The sequence below is a fragment of the Crocodylus porosus genome, unplaced genomic scaffold (genome assembly GCF_001723895.1).
Source record: "Crocodylus porosus isolate Cpor-Errol unplaced genomic scaffold, CroPor_comp1, whole genome shotgun sequence".
Taxonomy (NCBI): Eukaryota; Metazoa; Chordata; order Crocodylia; family Crocodylidae; genus Crocodylus; species Crocodylus porosus.
The window spans coordinates 14,790,817-14,803,906 of record NW_017728927.1 but is presented as its reverse complement, the minus strand read 5'-3'; the positions used below and the strand labels follow the sequence as shown (position 1 = coordinate 14,803,906).

The 13,090-nt window shown below is 48.4% G+C and overlaps 1 protein-coding gene across 1 annotated transcript in view; it reads right to left on the bottom strand.

Moving 5' to 3' along the window:
• Window positions 1-13,084, bottom strand: part of PRKAR1B (protein kinase cAMP-dependent type I regulatory subunit beta) — a 121,884-nt gene extending 108,800 nt beyond the window's left edge. Inside the window, exons 1-2 of the mRNA XM_019542090.1 lie at window positions 13,061-13,084; window positions 12,208-12,423 (exon numbers count right to left, since the gene is read on the bottom strand). Of these exons, the coding sequence (XP_019397635.1) occupies window positions 12,208-12,396 (189 nt within the window). The 5' untranslated portion in view covers window positions 12,397-12,423; window positions 13,061-13,084. The remainder of the gene's footprint in view (window positions 1-12,207; window positions 12,424-13,060) is intronic.
• Window positions 13,085-13,090: the final 6 nt, after the last annotated feature.

The window sequence follows — 13,090 nt, the reverse complement described above, 5'->3', positions numbered from 1 at the left end:
TGTTTATCCATGTTCCATGACACCTCGGTGATCTCCAATGAAGTGCTGTCATTTAGCACTTTCTAAATGACAGAGGCACCAGAAAGATGCGTTTCTGATCTGGTGGCTCTGTGCAAATTGAACTGGCATCCTGAAAACTCAACTGCTAAATTTCCTTGCTCGTCTTTTTCTGACTGCAAAGTAGCAAATGATACTGCTTAAAAGAGAAGGGTAATAAATGGGGAATTGAAAGAAGAAGAATGATGTCTAGAAATGAAAAGTTAAGTCACTGGTATTATTTACTGGCAACTCATCAAGCCGTAAAATCAAAGTCTTGTTTTTCATGTACTGTAGATAATGCCAAGTGAAAAAGTAATTAAAAAAAGAAATGACTGACTGGGCAAGTGGGGAAGTTAAGAACACCTTGTGTTACTCAAACTGTGTTCAGTTTTGTCCTGCCTTCTCTCCTTCGCGTCATGGAGCAGGTGGACTGGGGTTAACTGGACTTGTAGATGAAGTGAAGTCTAAGGCTAGGGAGAGACAGTAAAAAAGCTGGAGGCTGAACTGATCCAGTCTTTGCAGGTCAGTCTAACCTGCGCAGATTGAACCAAGAAACAAGTGAACAGACATTCACGTTTGACTCCAGAAATGCAGCCACATGCCTGTAGTGGCTCAAGCCAGAAGCCAGGGGGTGCCAGAACGAGCCCTCAGCTGGAGAGAAACTAAACTGAGGGAAGGGGCATGGCCAGGCCCTGGCAGGCCTGAGTACAATTGGGGAGGGGTTTAAACCCCAACCCTGGCCTGCAGAGACCCCAGCTGTGGTCTGCCTGGAGGGGGAGGGGGGAAGCAGCCCTCATCGGGGTCCCCCCACGCACTCACTGGCTGGCAGCAAGAGCTGGGGTGGGGCCAGACCCCAGTAGCCTGGGGGGGTTTAGTCCCCCCATTGCAGGGTGGGTGGTAGACACCAATAGGCTCTGCTCGTTCACCTGGGACTGCAGCAGCTAGACACCAGTAGCCTGAGAGGATGGGGGGAATTTAATGCCCCCATTGCAGCCAGCAGTGGCACAGGGACCAACACAGCTCCCTGGGCCAAGTCCCTCCAAGGAGCAGCCAGCCGGCCATAAGGAAAGAACAGGGAGCGGGGATGTGACCTGGCTGCAGAGGTGGGGAAGCCAGGGCTAGTTACAGAGCCCGACTCACTGCTGCCTCCTGCTCTGTGGCAGCATGGCCTGGGCTAGGGCAGCTATAGGGGGTGGGGGTCAGCACCCACCGCCTCCTGCCTCCAGCCCCATGTGAGGGCAATGGTTTGCAGAACAGCTGCAACTGCAGCGCAGCTCTCCACCCCCACCTTCTCCCAGTGGCAGTGGCAGAGCAAACCATCATGGAACGCAGAGGTGAAGCACTTGTCACCCACCACCCGCTTGTGGTGGCACCAGGCACCTGGGGTGGGCTGCTGCGAGCCAACGGCACGGGCAGCAGCAGGGAAAGACAATGGACCGCCACAGCCTGGTCCAGCCCAGTCTGGCCCCGCCCCACAGCCCAGGGGTGTAGGCAGCAACTGGCCTACGGCAGCCCACCCCCACCCTCCTGCTGGCAGCAGCACAGCAAACCATCACAGTGGGCAGGTGAGGCACCTGTCACCTGCTGCCCGCTCACAACAGTGCTGGGCATTCGGGGCAGGCTGCCACAGGCCAGTCACTGCTCACTCCCCCGGGCCGCGGGGCCAGGCTGGACTGGACTGTACTCCTAGGCCGCAGGGCTGGGCTGGATCAGACTGGGCTGTGATAGTCTATTGCCTCCCCCCACCGCTACCCACACCCCTGACCCGCAGGAGCCCACCCAAAGCGCCCAGCACCACCACAAACAAGTAGCGGGTGATAGGTGCTTCACCTCCACCTGCCATGATAGCTCACTCCACTGCCACTGGGAGAGGTAGGGGTCAGAGAGCCACACTGCAGCTGCAACCCACCTGCAAACTGTGGCCCCCCACAGGGCTCAAGGTGGGAAGTGGCAGGTGCTGACTCCCGCACCCTGGGGACACCTTAGCCCAGGCCATGCTACTATAGCAGGAAGCAGCGGGGAGTCAGGCTCTGTAACGAACCACAGCTCCCCTGCCCCTTGCAACCAGGTCACATCCCCCTCCTCCCTATGGCCAGCTAGCCACTCCTCAGAGGGACTCAGCCCAGGCTGCTATGTCGGTGCCCATACCACTGCTGCCTGCAATGGGAGGATTACCTCCCCCCACCCCACCGCTTCCCCTCAGGCTACTGGCGCCTGGCCTCAGCGGCCCCAGGTATATGGCCGCAAGTGCACAAATGGAGCCTATTGGTGCCTGCACTGCCCCCTCTCCCCACCCACCTCCACTTCCGCTCAGGCTACCAGGGTCTGGTCCCACCCTGCTCCTGCCACTGGAGCAGCAAGGGGAGTGGAAGGCTGGAGATGCTTGGCAAGGGCTACTTCCCCCTTGCCAGGCAGACCTGGCAACGCTCCAGAACAGGGTTTCCCACCCCCACGTCTTTCTCAGCCAGCCGGAGCAGCAATAGCGTTCCAGTTAGGGAGGAGAGGGACAGGGCCAACACTGCTCGGCTGGAAAAGACAGTCCAGCCAAGGGCTGCAGAGCATGCTGGGATGCTGGAGGACTCTGATTTAACTTAAACCAGGAAGGGGTCTGGGACACAAGTTCCATTAATTGGTTTAACCTTAATCAGTTAAATCTGATACTACATTCAGCCCAGTTTATCGTGAACTGGTTTCAGCTATTTTTAAATTGGTTTATGTGCACTGAACTCATGTGCTGTTACAGGTTTAAACCAGTTTCTGATCACTTAAATTGGTTTGTGTGTGACTTCTGTCCTAAGAAAGGATTTAGAGCAGCAAGGTGTGAAGTAAGGTAGACTGGAAACATAAATGAAGGAAAGGAGACATAATGATAGGGGAGGGATCAGAAAACAAAGAGGGTAATTCAAAAAGAGAGTTGGGTATTCTAAAGGGAATTGGGGGTTGAATCAAAAGAGTCCAGAGCATGCAGAGAGAGAGATGGGAAAGCAGGGAAGAGCAGAGCAGACTCATTCACAACCAATTTTTATCAATATTTTTATTAATATTTACCCTGAAAGTTTGCAAGTTATGATCACAAGAGTCTGCTATAAGGCTGCAAGCTATTTAGCTCACAAGCTTTTGTGGTAAACTTTTCTTTAAAAATACCTACTCAAACCTGCCAAAGCTTACAAAATGGATGGCATGTATCTTCAGGATTTTTCCTTTGAAATCAAGATTTATTTTATTTTTTAAAGAAACATGATGGCCAGTAAGCCTTCTCAGCTTGCAATGCCGATAGCTGAGCAGTGTTCCTGTAGACTTGATAGAGGTAGGAAGGGAATCACAAGTACTCAGCTTGGACTTCATAGTGTGGCTTGGCAGCACCTCCTCCATATCTTTTACTCTTTTCCTCTTACCTTACCTCATATTTTACACATCTATCCCCTCCACTTTCCTCCAACTTTACTTAAAAGCAGATGGCAGTGCCTATTTCATTAAAAAAACAAACCTGGAAGCAGATTCATGCCACTACTCTGGCACTTGGGGTGCCTGCCATTTTAAGAGGTCACTGGCAGGTGAGGGTCAGGGCCAATTATGGAGCCAGCTAACCCAGGGAGCCTACAGGTGAGCCTAGTCCTGATGAGGGGAGTCACCTGATTGGTGGAGGGCTGGGCTTAGGCAGGGTATAAACCCAGATCCTGAGAGTAGGGCTGGCAGTAACATCTTGACATCTGGTGGAGAGACACTGCCTCTTCCATTCAGGTGCAGCACCTGAGTGCCAGCAAGAAGAATAACATCTGGAGGTTTGGGTAGGAACTAAGGGGATGGAGGAGGTTCCTGGGGACCCAGTGTGTGGTCTGGAGCCCTCAGAAGTAGGGCAGTTGGATGCCTTTGGGTCTATTGAAGTGCCAGGTGAGATCTGAGAGAGGGGCTGAGTAGTTAAGAGACCTATTGAAGGATCTGGCTGAACCCAGTGAGTGACTATTGAGGGGTCCAGATGAGCCCAGAGAAGAAAGGAGCTACGGAAGACCTATGGAGGGTTCCAGGTGAGCTCAGAGAGAGTGAGTGACTAATGGAGGGGCCCAAGAGGGTGGGCAGACAGACAGAGAAGAGAGGGCTGACAGCCAAAGGACTGACCCTGGGACTCTCAACTGGCCTGTGTGGGGCCAGGGCCCAGGAGGGGCTCAAGGTTGCAATTAACCACAGCAGAGGCTGCTGGAGCTGGAAGAGTCTGAAGTTCTCAGTTGGCCTGAGGCAGGGTCAAGGCCCAGGAGAGGCCAAAGGCCCTTGTGTGGCCACAACCAAGAGGAAGAGGTCAAAGAGCATGCCACCCAAAATGGTGATGGCTGATGCTAGGGCATCCAAGGAGGAGGGATCAACAAAAGGGGTCTGAGAGCCAGGGGGCAGAGATGGAGGGCCCACAGGCTGGCAGCCCAGGAGGGATGTAGGGTATCCAGGGGGAGCCCAGTAAGGGATGAGTAAGATCAGGAAGGCCTGAACACACTGGTTCTGGGTAAGACCTGAAATTGCACCCTACTGGGGCTGGTTAGTGTTGGGGCTACCTGTGGCAGAGCAGCCACTATGAAATGCCACACATGAGCCAACCCAGGGAAAGGCAAGTATGGGGCACCAGAGAGACTTGGCTCCCATTGCCTTGTGGGTTATCCTGTGGAGGGGGAAGGCTAGGGGAGCACGTCCTGACAGAAAAGCACTGAGCAGGGAGACCAAGGCCATGGGGGTCCAGAGCCCCAAAGAGACACCAGTGAAGACCAAGACCATGCAGGTTGTGGGGCCCAGAAAGGGACCAGGGAAGAGTAGGACTGCAAGGGGCCAGGAAAAAGTGGGACCAGGAGGGTACAGCAGCCCAAATAGGGGGCCAAGAATAGTTGAGACTGGACGGGTCTGAGGGCCTGGAGTGCAGTAGTGAAAATCAAAGACCAGAAGGCTCCAGGATGAGAGAACAAGGGGCTGGGAGCCCAGGGAGTGATTGTGTGAGACCAAGGGCTCTGAGGGCCCATAGAGGGACTGGAGAAGAGGCTTCGGGGTCTGGCAACCCAAGAGGGAGATTGAGGGGTTGGGCAGACCAGGAAGGGGCTGTGCAGAGAGACCAAAGGGTCTGAGGGCCCAGAGTGAGGCTGAGGCGCCAAGGGATCAGAAGGTCCAGAGAAGGGCTGCATAAGCAACTGGTAGACCATCAATGACGATGTCATATACAAGGCTTGGGGCATGGTGTAGGAGTGGAACAGAGCCACACAATTTTGTCCATAAGGCCTTGGCCACAATCCTGGTGGTCACTGTAACAAGACCAGGGCAGCCCCCCTCATTGTTTAGAACCATTAACAACAAGGCGTGGAGGACAAGAACAGGGCAGACTGCTTGTAGAGCAGGATGCAAGAAATTTTTTTTGGTCTCCAGGGACTTACAGCCACCCCTGGCGATGGTACCCTATGACAACTACTTTTTGCTGCTGTGCTCACCCTTGCATATGTGCTTTTATGTCGGGCAAGCTGCCCTTTCTCTGCTTCTCCCAGCTCCTGGTGTGCTAGAGAAGCCAAGGCAGAACTAAAGGAGGGGATATGCTCCGGCCAGCAGCCAGAGGATCTCTCTAGAAGACTGAGCCTCCATGTTTGCCAGCACACATTCCTGTGGCATGTGCCATGCCACCTTTTTCGTGAGGGATTTTTTTGCTACTGAGATTTCTGTGCAACACATTTTAACATGCCGGGCACGCAGTATGTGCCACTGCGAAGAGGTCTGTAGTGTACAAAGGCTGCACATGCCTGAAGGCCTGGATCCAGCCATACACTTCACTTAGAGTGATTATTATGGATAGATTGAAACGTATTCAACAGCCACATCCAGACTTCCCTGAAAGCATCTGTTATACTAAAAGAGAATAAGTAATTTAGGAAGTCTAGTAGTACCCTTGAGTAAAAGAGCAACAGCAGCCCTTCTTAAAAGTTTTCAGTGGGTCTCAGGATGCTTAGACCAACAAAATGACAACAATCAGACATACCCTAATTTTTTCCACCCCCCTGTCTCACAGAAGAAAGGTGTGGAATCTTTTGGCTGTCTGTACCTAACAGTTTGACTGAAATGAAAAGGAAATATTGTGTAGTCAAAACCATCTATCAAAAACAAAACAACTTAAGAAGGCAACAGATAAGCCACAAACAGCTGGAGGAATCAGTGTAGCCACTGTAGAATTAGTGCAGAATTAGGCCAGTGCTGAACTCTTGAAAATCCCATCCTCCATCAGTTTCTTATCTCAGCTAGAACCTGTGTGGATGCTCTCAACTGAAAATCAAGGCAGTGAATTGGCATGAAGACTGAACTGCCTGACATCTCCATTAGGAATTTTTCAGTATTCTACAGCAATGATGCAACTACAGTAGTATTTCTAGATGGACAAATACAAACACAAATAGGACACAGAAGTTATCACTGAGATTTCTACCCCCAACAGTAAAATGTCCATGCTCTATCTATTACTACAATTTATGCTGAACCTACAAATACGGAAGTGGTTTCAATCTGTAGACATGCACCTTGAGCTAATCACTGAAGATGAGCTATGGATGCTTACAGTACTACTTCTGTCTTTTCAGTGGATATCTAGAAGAGGTCTGTCTCCAAGACTGTTAATTGAACACAGTTATGGAGTACTTGGGACATCTGGGGAATCTGCATACTTCTGTTCCTCCAAGTTTTGTTGTACTCTCTTCAGTCTCAGCTTCCACTAACAAACTCACTAATTAAAAAGTAAAGCTTCCAGTTCCTCTGAGGCAAAAATAGCTATCTCAGTCCAAATCAGAGGCCTTACTGAGTCTGCCATGAGACAGACTGTAATAATAGCACCAAAAGAGGTGTGAACTTGCTCTATAAATCTTAAGCATGCATGGTATGTTTGCATTTAATTGGTCATAAGCAGGCTATGAGCCAAGAAGAACTGAATTGAAAAGGTTTAATCTGAATATGAGGTCTCTTCCTGGAAAAGGAAGTAATGTCATGGTTATTGTCAAAATCAAGGGAGGTTTCTCAACTGATGCTTGTATGGGTTTAATGTTTATTAGGTAGAACTTTGCATCACTTAGAAATGAGTCAGTAGTTAAACAGATAAAAGGGCTGGGGGGGGCGGTTCCATTCTGCAAATAATAGATACTGCCACATAGATTCCTAACTCAAGAGTGGTTACCAAGCTAGATGATACATCCACTCAGGTTTCCACAGAGGTAAAATATTATCCAATCAGTACTCTGATGGCACTGTAAGTGCCACTGATTAGATATAGATTGTTGCCATGTTGGTCTAAAGACATAGGCAGACAAGGTTCTTTGGGTAAATCTGATCTCTTCTTTTTGACCAACTAAAATAGTTGGAAAAATTCTTCTTTGTAAGCTTTCAGGTACAAACACCCTACCTACATCAGGCTGAGGAAGCGTCTGCAGTTGGCCTGTGCTCTTCCTGGGTGGAAGATCCACTTGGTCTGTGCTCTGTTCCACCCAGGAAGAGCACAGACCAACTGCAAGTACTTCCTCAGCCTGATGAAGGGTGTTTGTACCTGAAAGCTTGCAAATTTTAGTTGGTCTAATAAAAGATAGTTGAAAAAATTCTTCTTTGCAAGCTTTCAGGTACAGTATTAAAGCTATCTTGAGAGAATAAGTCTTATTTAGTTTAGAATGCAGGAAGCTTAATAGTCATCTTGATTTTATCTGGCAATGACTTCTGTGCGTCTGCTCTGGCTCCTGTAAAAGTTCCATCTACTGCTGTTGTCTACTAGCCCCATAATTGGCTGAAAATCTTGTTTAGAGGTAAGAGTTGCAGAGGAGAGTGGGTGAGACACTTAAGTAGCTCTGAATTTCTGAGTCTTCTATCAAGATAATATTGTAATAGCAGTGCTACAGGACAGAGTGCATTCTAGCAATATTCTGGCCTTTTTTAATAGGATGGTAAGGCTTATTTTTCTTTTTCTTAAAGAAAATGCCTTACAGCTTCTTATCCTTAGTCATGCCTGAAGATTTTACAGAAAATGACTGGTGTAGATTCAGACATCGAACTCTAATCAAGTGCAGGAAGTATTGCTTTGTTATCCTCTTAGACTAATGGGCCCAACCTTGCTAAAAAGTGCTTTTTTGTCATTGATGGGATTGTCTGTCCAGTAGCGTCTACAACCCAAAACAACATACTATGCCTGATTACTTCAGTGCATTATGTTGTCTTGAGTTTACTCTGTACTTGAAGAGATGTATAATTAACATAATAAATCAAATCGTATCTTTCGTTTTCCTAATGTAATTCCATGGAAGTCAATAGCTCAATTCTCTCAAGAATTACTTTGGAACCGTGGGTTTATCTTTACATGTTTTCTGTGAGTTCCAGTTTTCAAAGTGTTTGAAAAAATGCCTTGTACATCTTCCCAAAATTGTTCCAGTGAACTTCTAAAGAGATGTCCTGGCATTTAAGTCCACTGCATTATCTAGGGAAACAAGATGTTCTTTGTCTTTAGAAAGTGGTCCAAAACACTCACTTCCCTGAAAACAACAACAAAAATTGTTTCAGTGGGCTGGCTCTCTAGCTCTCCATATGGAAGGGTAAAATGCTGTATAATCAGTCCTATGAGGTGCTAGCATACAGCATGCTAACACCCATACGAGCCACACCCATATTACTGTGCATATACCAAACTCATATGACCTGCCTGTCTTGGCAAACAACTGTAACAGGCAATTGCTGGATTCAAAAATCAACAAGCAGGATGTGTAAAAAGTGTATTAAGTATAAACATCTGGCATAACAGTACCAGATATAGTAGATATGAAAAAACAGGATAAAAATGTGTCAAAGTACTTCCAGCTCTTCTTTTACAAATTATAAAGCATTCCTACACAAACTGGTCAAATGCAAGATTCACCAGCTTTGCACATAAGTCCCTATTCTCTAGTGGGGGGACATGGTGCCTTTCACTGACTTCACGAGGGTCCCATCTGGGTACACAAGTGTACTGGGACAGACTGCATTGCAGGGTTATGGGGCATTATATTGCTAGAAGTGTATAGGGCCTTAAACCCCTTCAGGTTTCTACTCCCTCTGGCAACACAGCTGCATGGAAGGGAACAAATGTATGCTGCTGGCCCTCTGAGTTCAGGGAGCTGAGCATGTTTGGGAAGGCAGCTCTTCCTGGGTACCGATTCCTCCTGTCAATTCAACAAAGATGGCCTAATCAGACTTGTCCTACATGAGAAGTACACCTCCATGACATATGAACCCATTTCCTCTCAGGGAAGTTTTGGGAAACAGCTAGTTATGGGAGCCATGCTTGCATAGCAAAAAGAATTTGGAAGCTGTAAGTTTCCACGAATGTCCCTAAATCTCTAGATTTTGGGGGCTGAACCCCTTAACTGTTCCCTACAGGTTAGGGCACATACTACCTTCTCTCACCGTTAGCATGAAACTGAACTGAAGTCCACATCCCAGGTGGGCCTCCCACCTAAAAGATGATCTAGCCCCTAATCCCATTTGGGTTCTAGAGCGGGGGAAAGTTTTCATTGCTTTGTATGGCAACAAATTGTTTGCATCCTCCCCAGTATTCTACTATGAACGATCATCTATCAGTCTCTCCAGAAATATGGTAGAAATAAGGAAGCTCTAACAACTGTTTTCCAGGGAGCCCTTGGGGAGAACCAGGAGTAACAGCCACAAACTCCTGGAAGACCGTTTCAGGCTCAACATTAGGAAAAACTTCTTCACACTTACTGTGGAATAGGCTCCTTCCAGAGGTGATGCAATCACCTGTCCTGGAAATCTTCAAGAGGAGACTGGAAAACATCTTGCTGGAGTCACCTGACCCTGTCTTTCCTCCCTGGTGCAGCAGGCTGGACCCAAAGATCTTCCAAGGTCTCTTCCAGCCTTACAATCTATGAATCTAATTCTCTGCTACTGCACTAAAAATGAAACATACTACTAGCCCTGGAAATAATTATAAATGTGCCACAATAGTACATGTTATTTCAGTATTTTAAATTAGCAATTTACTGCCATCTTCTCACTGCCCAGGTCTACATGAACAACGGACTGAGCAGTCATTTAGTACTTGCATAATCAAGTACTAAATGACTGCACAGTAACCGGCGTTATTGCACAGAGCATCCCCGCACATTGTTCTCTGACACTACTGCACAGTAGTTCATTACTACTGCAGCGTAGCATCATGCCACAGTTATTGCCCCCAAATGCTACTGTGCATAGTAGCTCATTGCTACTGCACAGTAGTGTCTTGTGTTGATGCGCCCCCTGGCCAGGAGACCTAAAGGCAGGTTTCATCACTTGCAGATAGAGCTTGGCTTTCAAAAGTTTACATTATGGTGTTTTGAGACGTGGCGTTTTATTTGTGATCTGGGTACAAAACTCATAGATTCACATATTTTAGGGTTGGAAGGGACCTATTAGATCAAGGAGTCTGACCCCCTGCCCTGGGCAGAAAAGAGTGCTGGGTTCAAATGACCCCAGCCAGGTGTTTGTCACAAACATAACTCATAATCCTTGTCCTTGTTATACAACTTTGCCTGTCCTTTAAGACATCTTTACAGTGATAAGATGCCCCCATCATTATATATATAGTTTAGTTTTGTTTTTTTTTAAATAGACATTCAAGTTTGGGGTACAGCATCTTATGCAAACAGTACAGTATATCTACAGACACAGAAAAGACTTACAATCACTAATCTATACAGTGCATATATAGCAAACACTACATCAGCAGTATATGCAGTAATTGATTACTACTTTTCTTGCTCTATTTTTTTTAAACTTTAAACCCCAAATTAGACTTTTATAATTAAAAAAAAAAATCACTTTAAACAAAGTTGCAACTTCAGGAAAATTAGACCTTTATCCTACCAAGATCTCCACATTTACTTTTAGCATGCAGATGGTCTAGTTAGGATCTCGTGTTTAAATTTAAACAAGTGCAAAAGTCTTTTTGGGATTGAAGATTTCTGTTGTTAAGGACTTAGGGCATGTCCCCATGAGCGCAAATGTGCAATCTGCTGTGCCTCAAAGCTGTGTGAGGTGCCACAAACCATATGCGGCGCACGTGCACCCCTGCACCTGTAGTACGGTGCACCCCTGCAGCACAGTGTGGTTTTTTGACACTGGGAGATCCTGGCATCAAAAAAACTGCTGCTAAAAAAAGCATCACAGCACACATGATAGCAGTCCACACCCCCAGAAACCAAAGCCTGGCTGGCCAGAGCCATGCTTTGGCTGCTGATCAGGCTCTGACCCAGGAAGCCAGGTAAAGCTGCTGGGGCCAGCCAAGGTGCTGGCCCCAGCCTCCCCTACCCCATCTGGGTCCCTTTGCCATGCACCAGCATACATGTGTAGGGGCATTCCCATGGACAAACAGCAAATGGCACAAATGTATACCACTGTTATTTTGTTCTCACATGAAATGCACACCCCTGCACGTGCACACTGGTGGGGGCGCGCTCTTAAAGTCTAATTCTCCCTCTTGCATCTGTCTGGAAGCTCTGTCACCAAAGAGGAAGTTCTACAGGCTCTTCTTCCATCTTGTTCCAAGGAAGCCCCCAACAAGCCTCAGTGAGGTCCCAGATGAACAGCAAGGCTGTTTTTCCCTCCACACTGTGAACACTACCGTGCACTGCAGTGGTGTCCCTATGAGCATGCTTCTGCAGGAGGAGCTTGCACAGTCCAGTACAGGCAGGGATCGGTGAAGCCAAGTGGCAGATTGGCTCCTGCCAATCTTCCAGTATCTGCACAGAACTTGGGAGCTGTCACAGTTAGAAACATAATAGGGACAGGCCAAAGACAACCCTCTCATACTGAAATGAGAAATTGCTCCCCAGTATAGGGTCAGCTCATGGAGGGGAACATGGGCCGTAACACTACCAATGTTTGTAACTCTATGAGTCACTTCCAGGAGAAAGCATATTAGTCCGTGTAGCACACTGACAATTTGGAACCCTTATCACAGGCAAAAACAGGCTGCAAAATTGCCTATATTACACTGTCTGTCTACAAACAAAGGTTTTTCTTTTAGAGCTTTTTAAAATGGTAACCAACTAGAAACACAGCATGCCAGGAAAAAGTGTACCCAAAGAACTGAGACTTTAAGACCAGCCTTTGCGTTCATGCACTTGGAAAGTGAACATAAGAAGCCCAATCACTGACCTTTTCTAATTTTTCAAAGTGTTCTCGCAGGAACTTCATGGGCCGGTCGGGTTTTGCAATGCAGAGGTTTACGATACATTCTTTCAGGATCTGCTGGATGTTATGTTTCTGAACATAGAGCTCGCATCCCTTCAGGCTCTCATCTTCTTCCCCAGTGCAGGAGGAAGCAGCAGCAGCAGCAGCAGCCATCTTCAGGCTTGTAAACAGAAAACAAACCTAGGTGAGAAAATGGTGCAATAAACAATTTCGAAGAGCCTTCCCCAGGTTTTGTCAAAGACACCGGACAGTATGGAAACAAGGCATACATCTCCTCTCTCCCCATCCGGCCCATTTTAATATCCTGGCACTTTTCAGCATGAAATCGGGCCATCCGATGCCCATCGGGAACTATCAAAAGAGCCTTTTCAGGATCAGATGCTGAAAACAAATCGAAGGAGCGATCAGAGGAGCTCCAGAGATGCTCAGGGCCGGCTAGGCAGAAAGACGCACGAGCTGCCCTGCTCCAAGCCCCTCGACGCCTGTCAGAGGGCCGATCTCGTGCCCGCCCCTTCGGGGTACAGAAGCACGATAATGGGGGGACCCGCGCTATCACCTCCCCGGAAGGCAGGCAGGATGGCCGGGGGGGCCGTGGGATGGCCCAGGGGCCGCACAAAAAGCTGCCCCTCGGTGTCTGCCTCTGCACTGTGCCTGAGGGGGCCGGGGGGCCGATGGCGAGGAGGGAGTGAGGCTGCTGGCTGCGGGGAGGGGCGATGCTGTCCCCGGGGAAGCGCGGCCTGTCCCTGCGGGATGCAGCTGGCGCCGGGCCAGGCGCGGATCCCCGCGGAGCATCCCCCAGGGCCGGGCCCGCACGTACCTGTCGGCGGGGCCCAGACGCTGGTTGCCG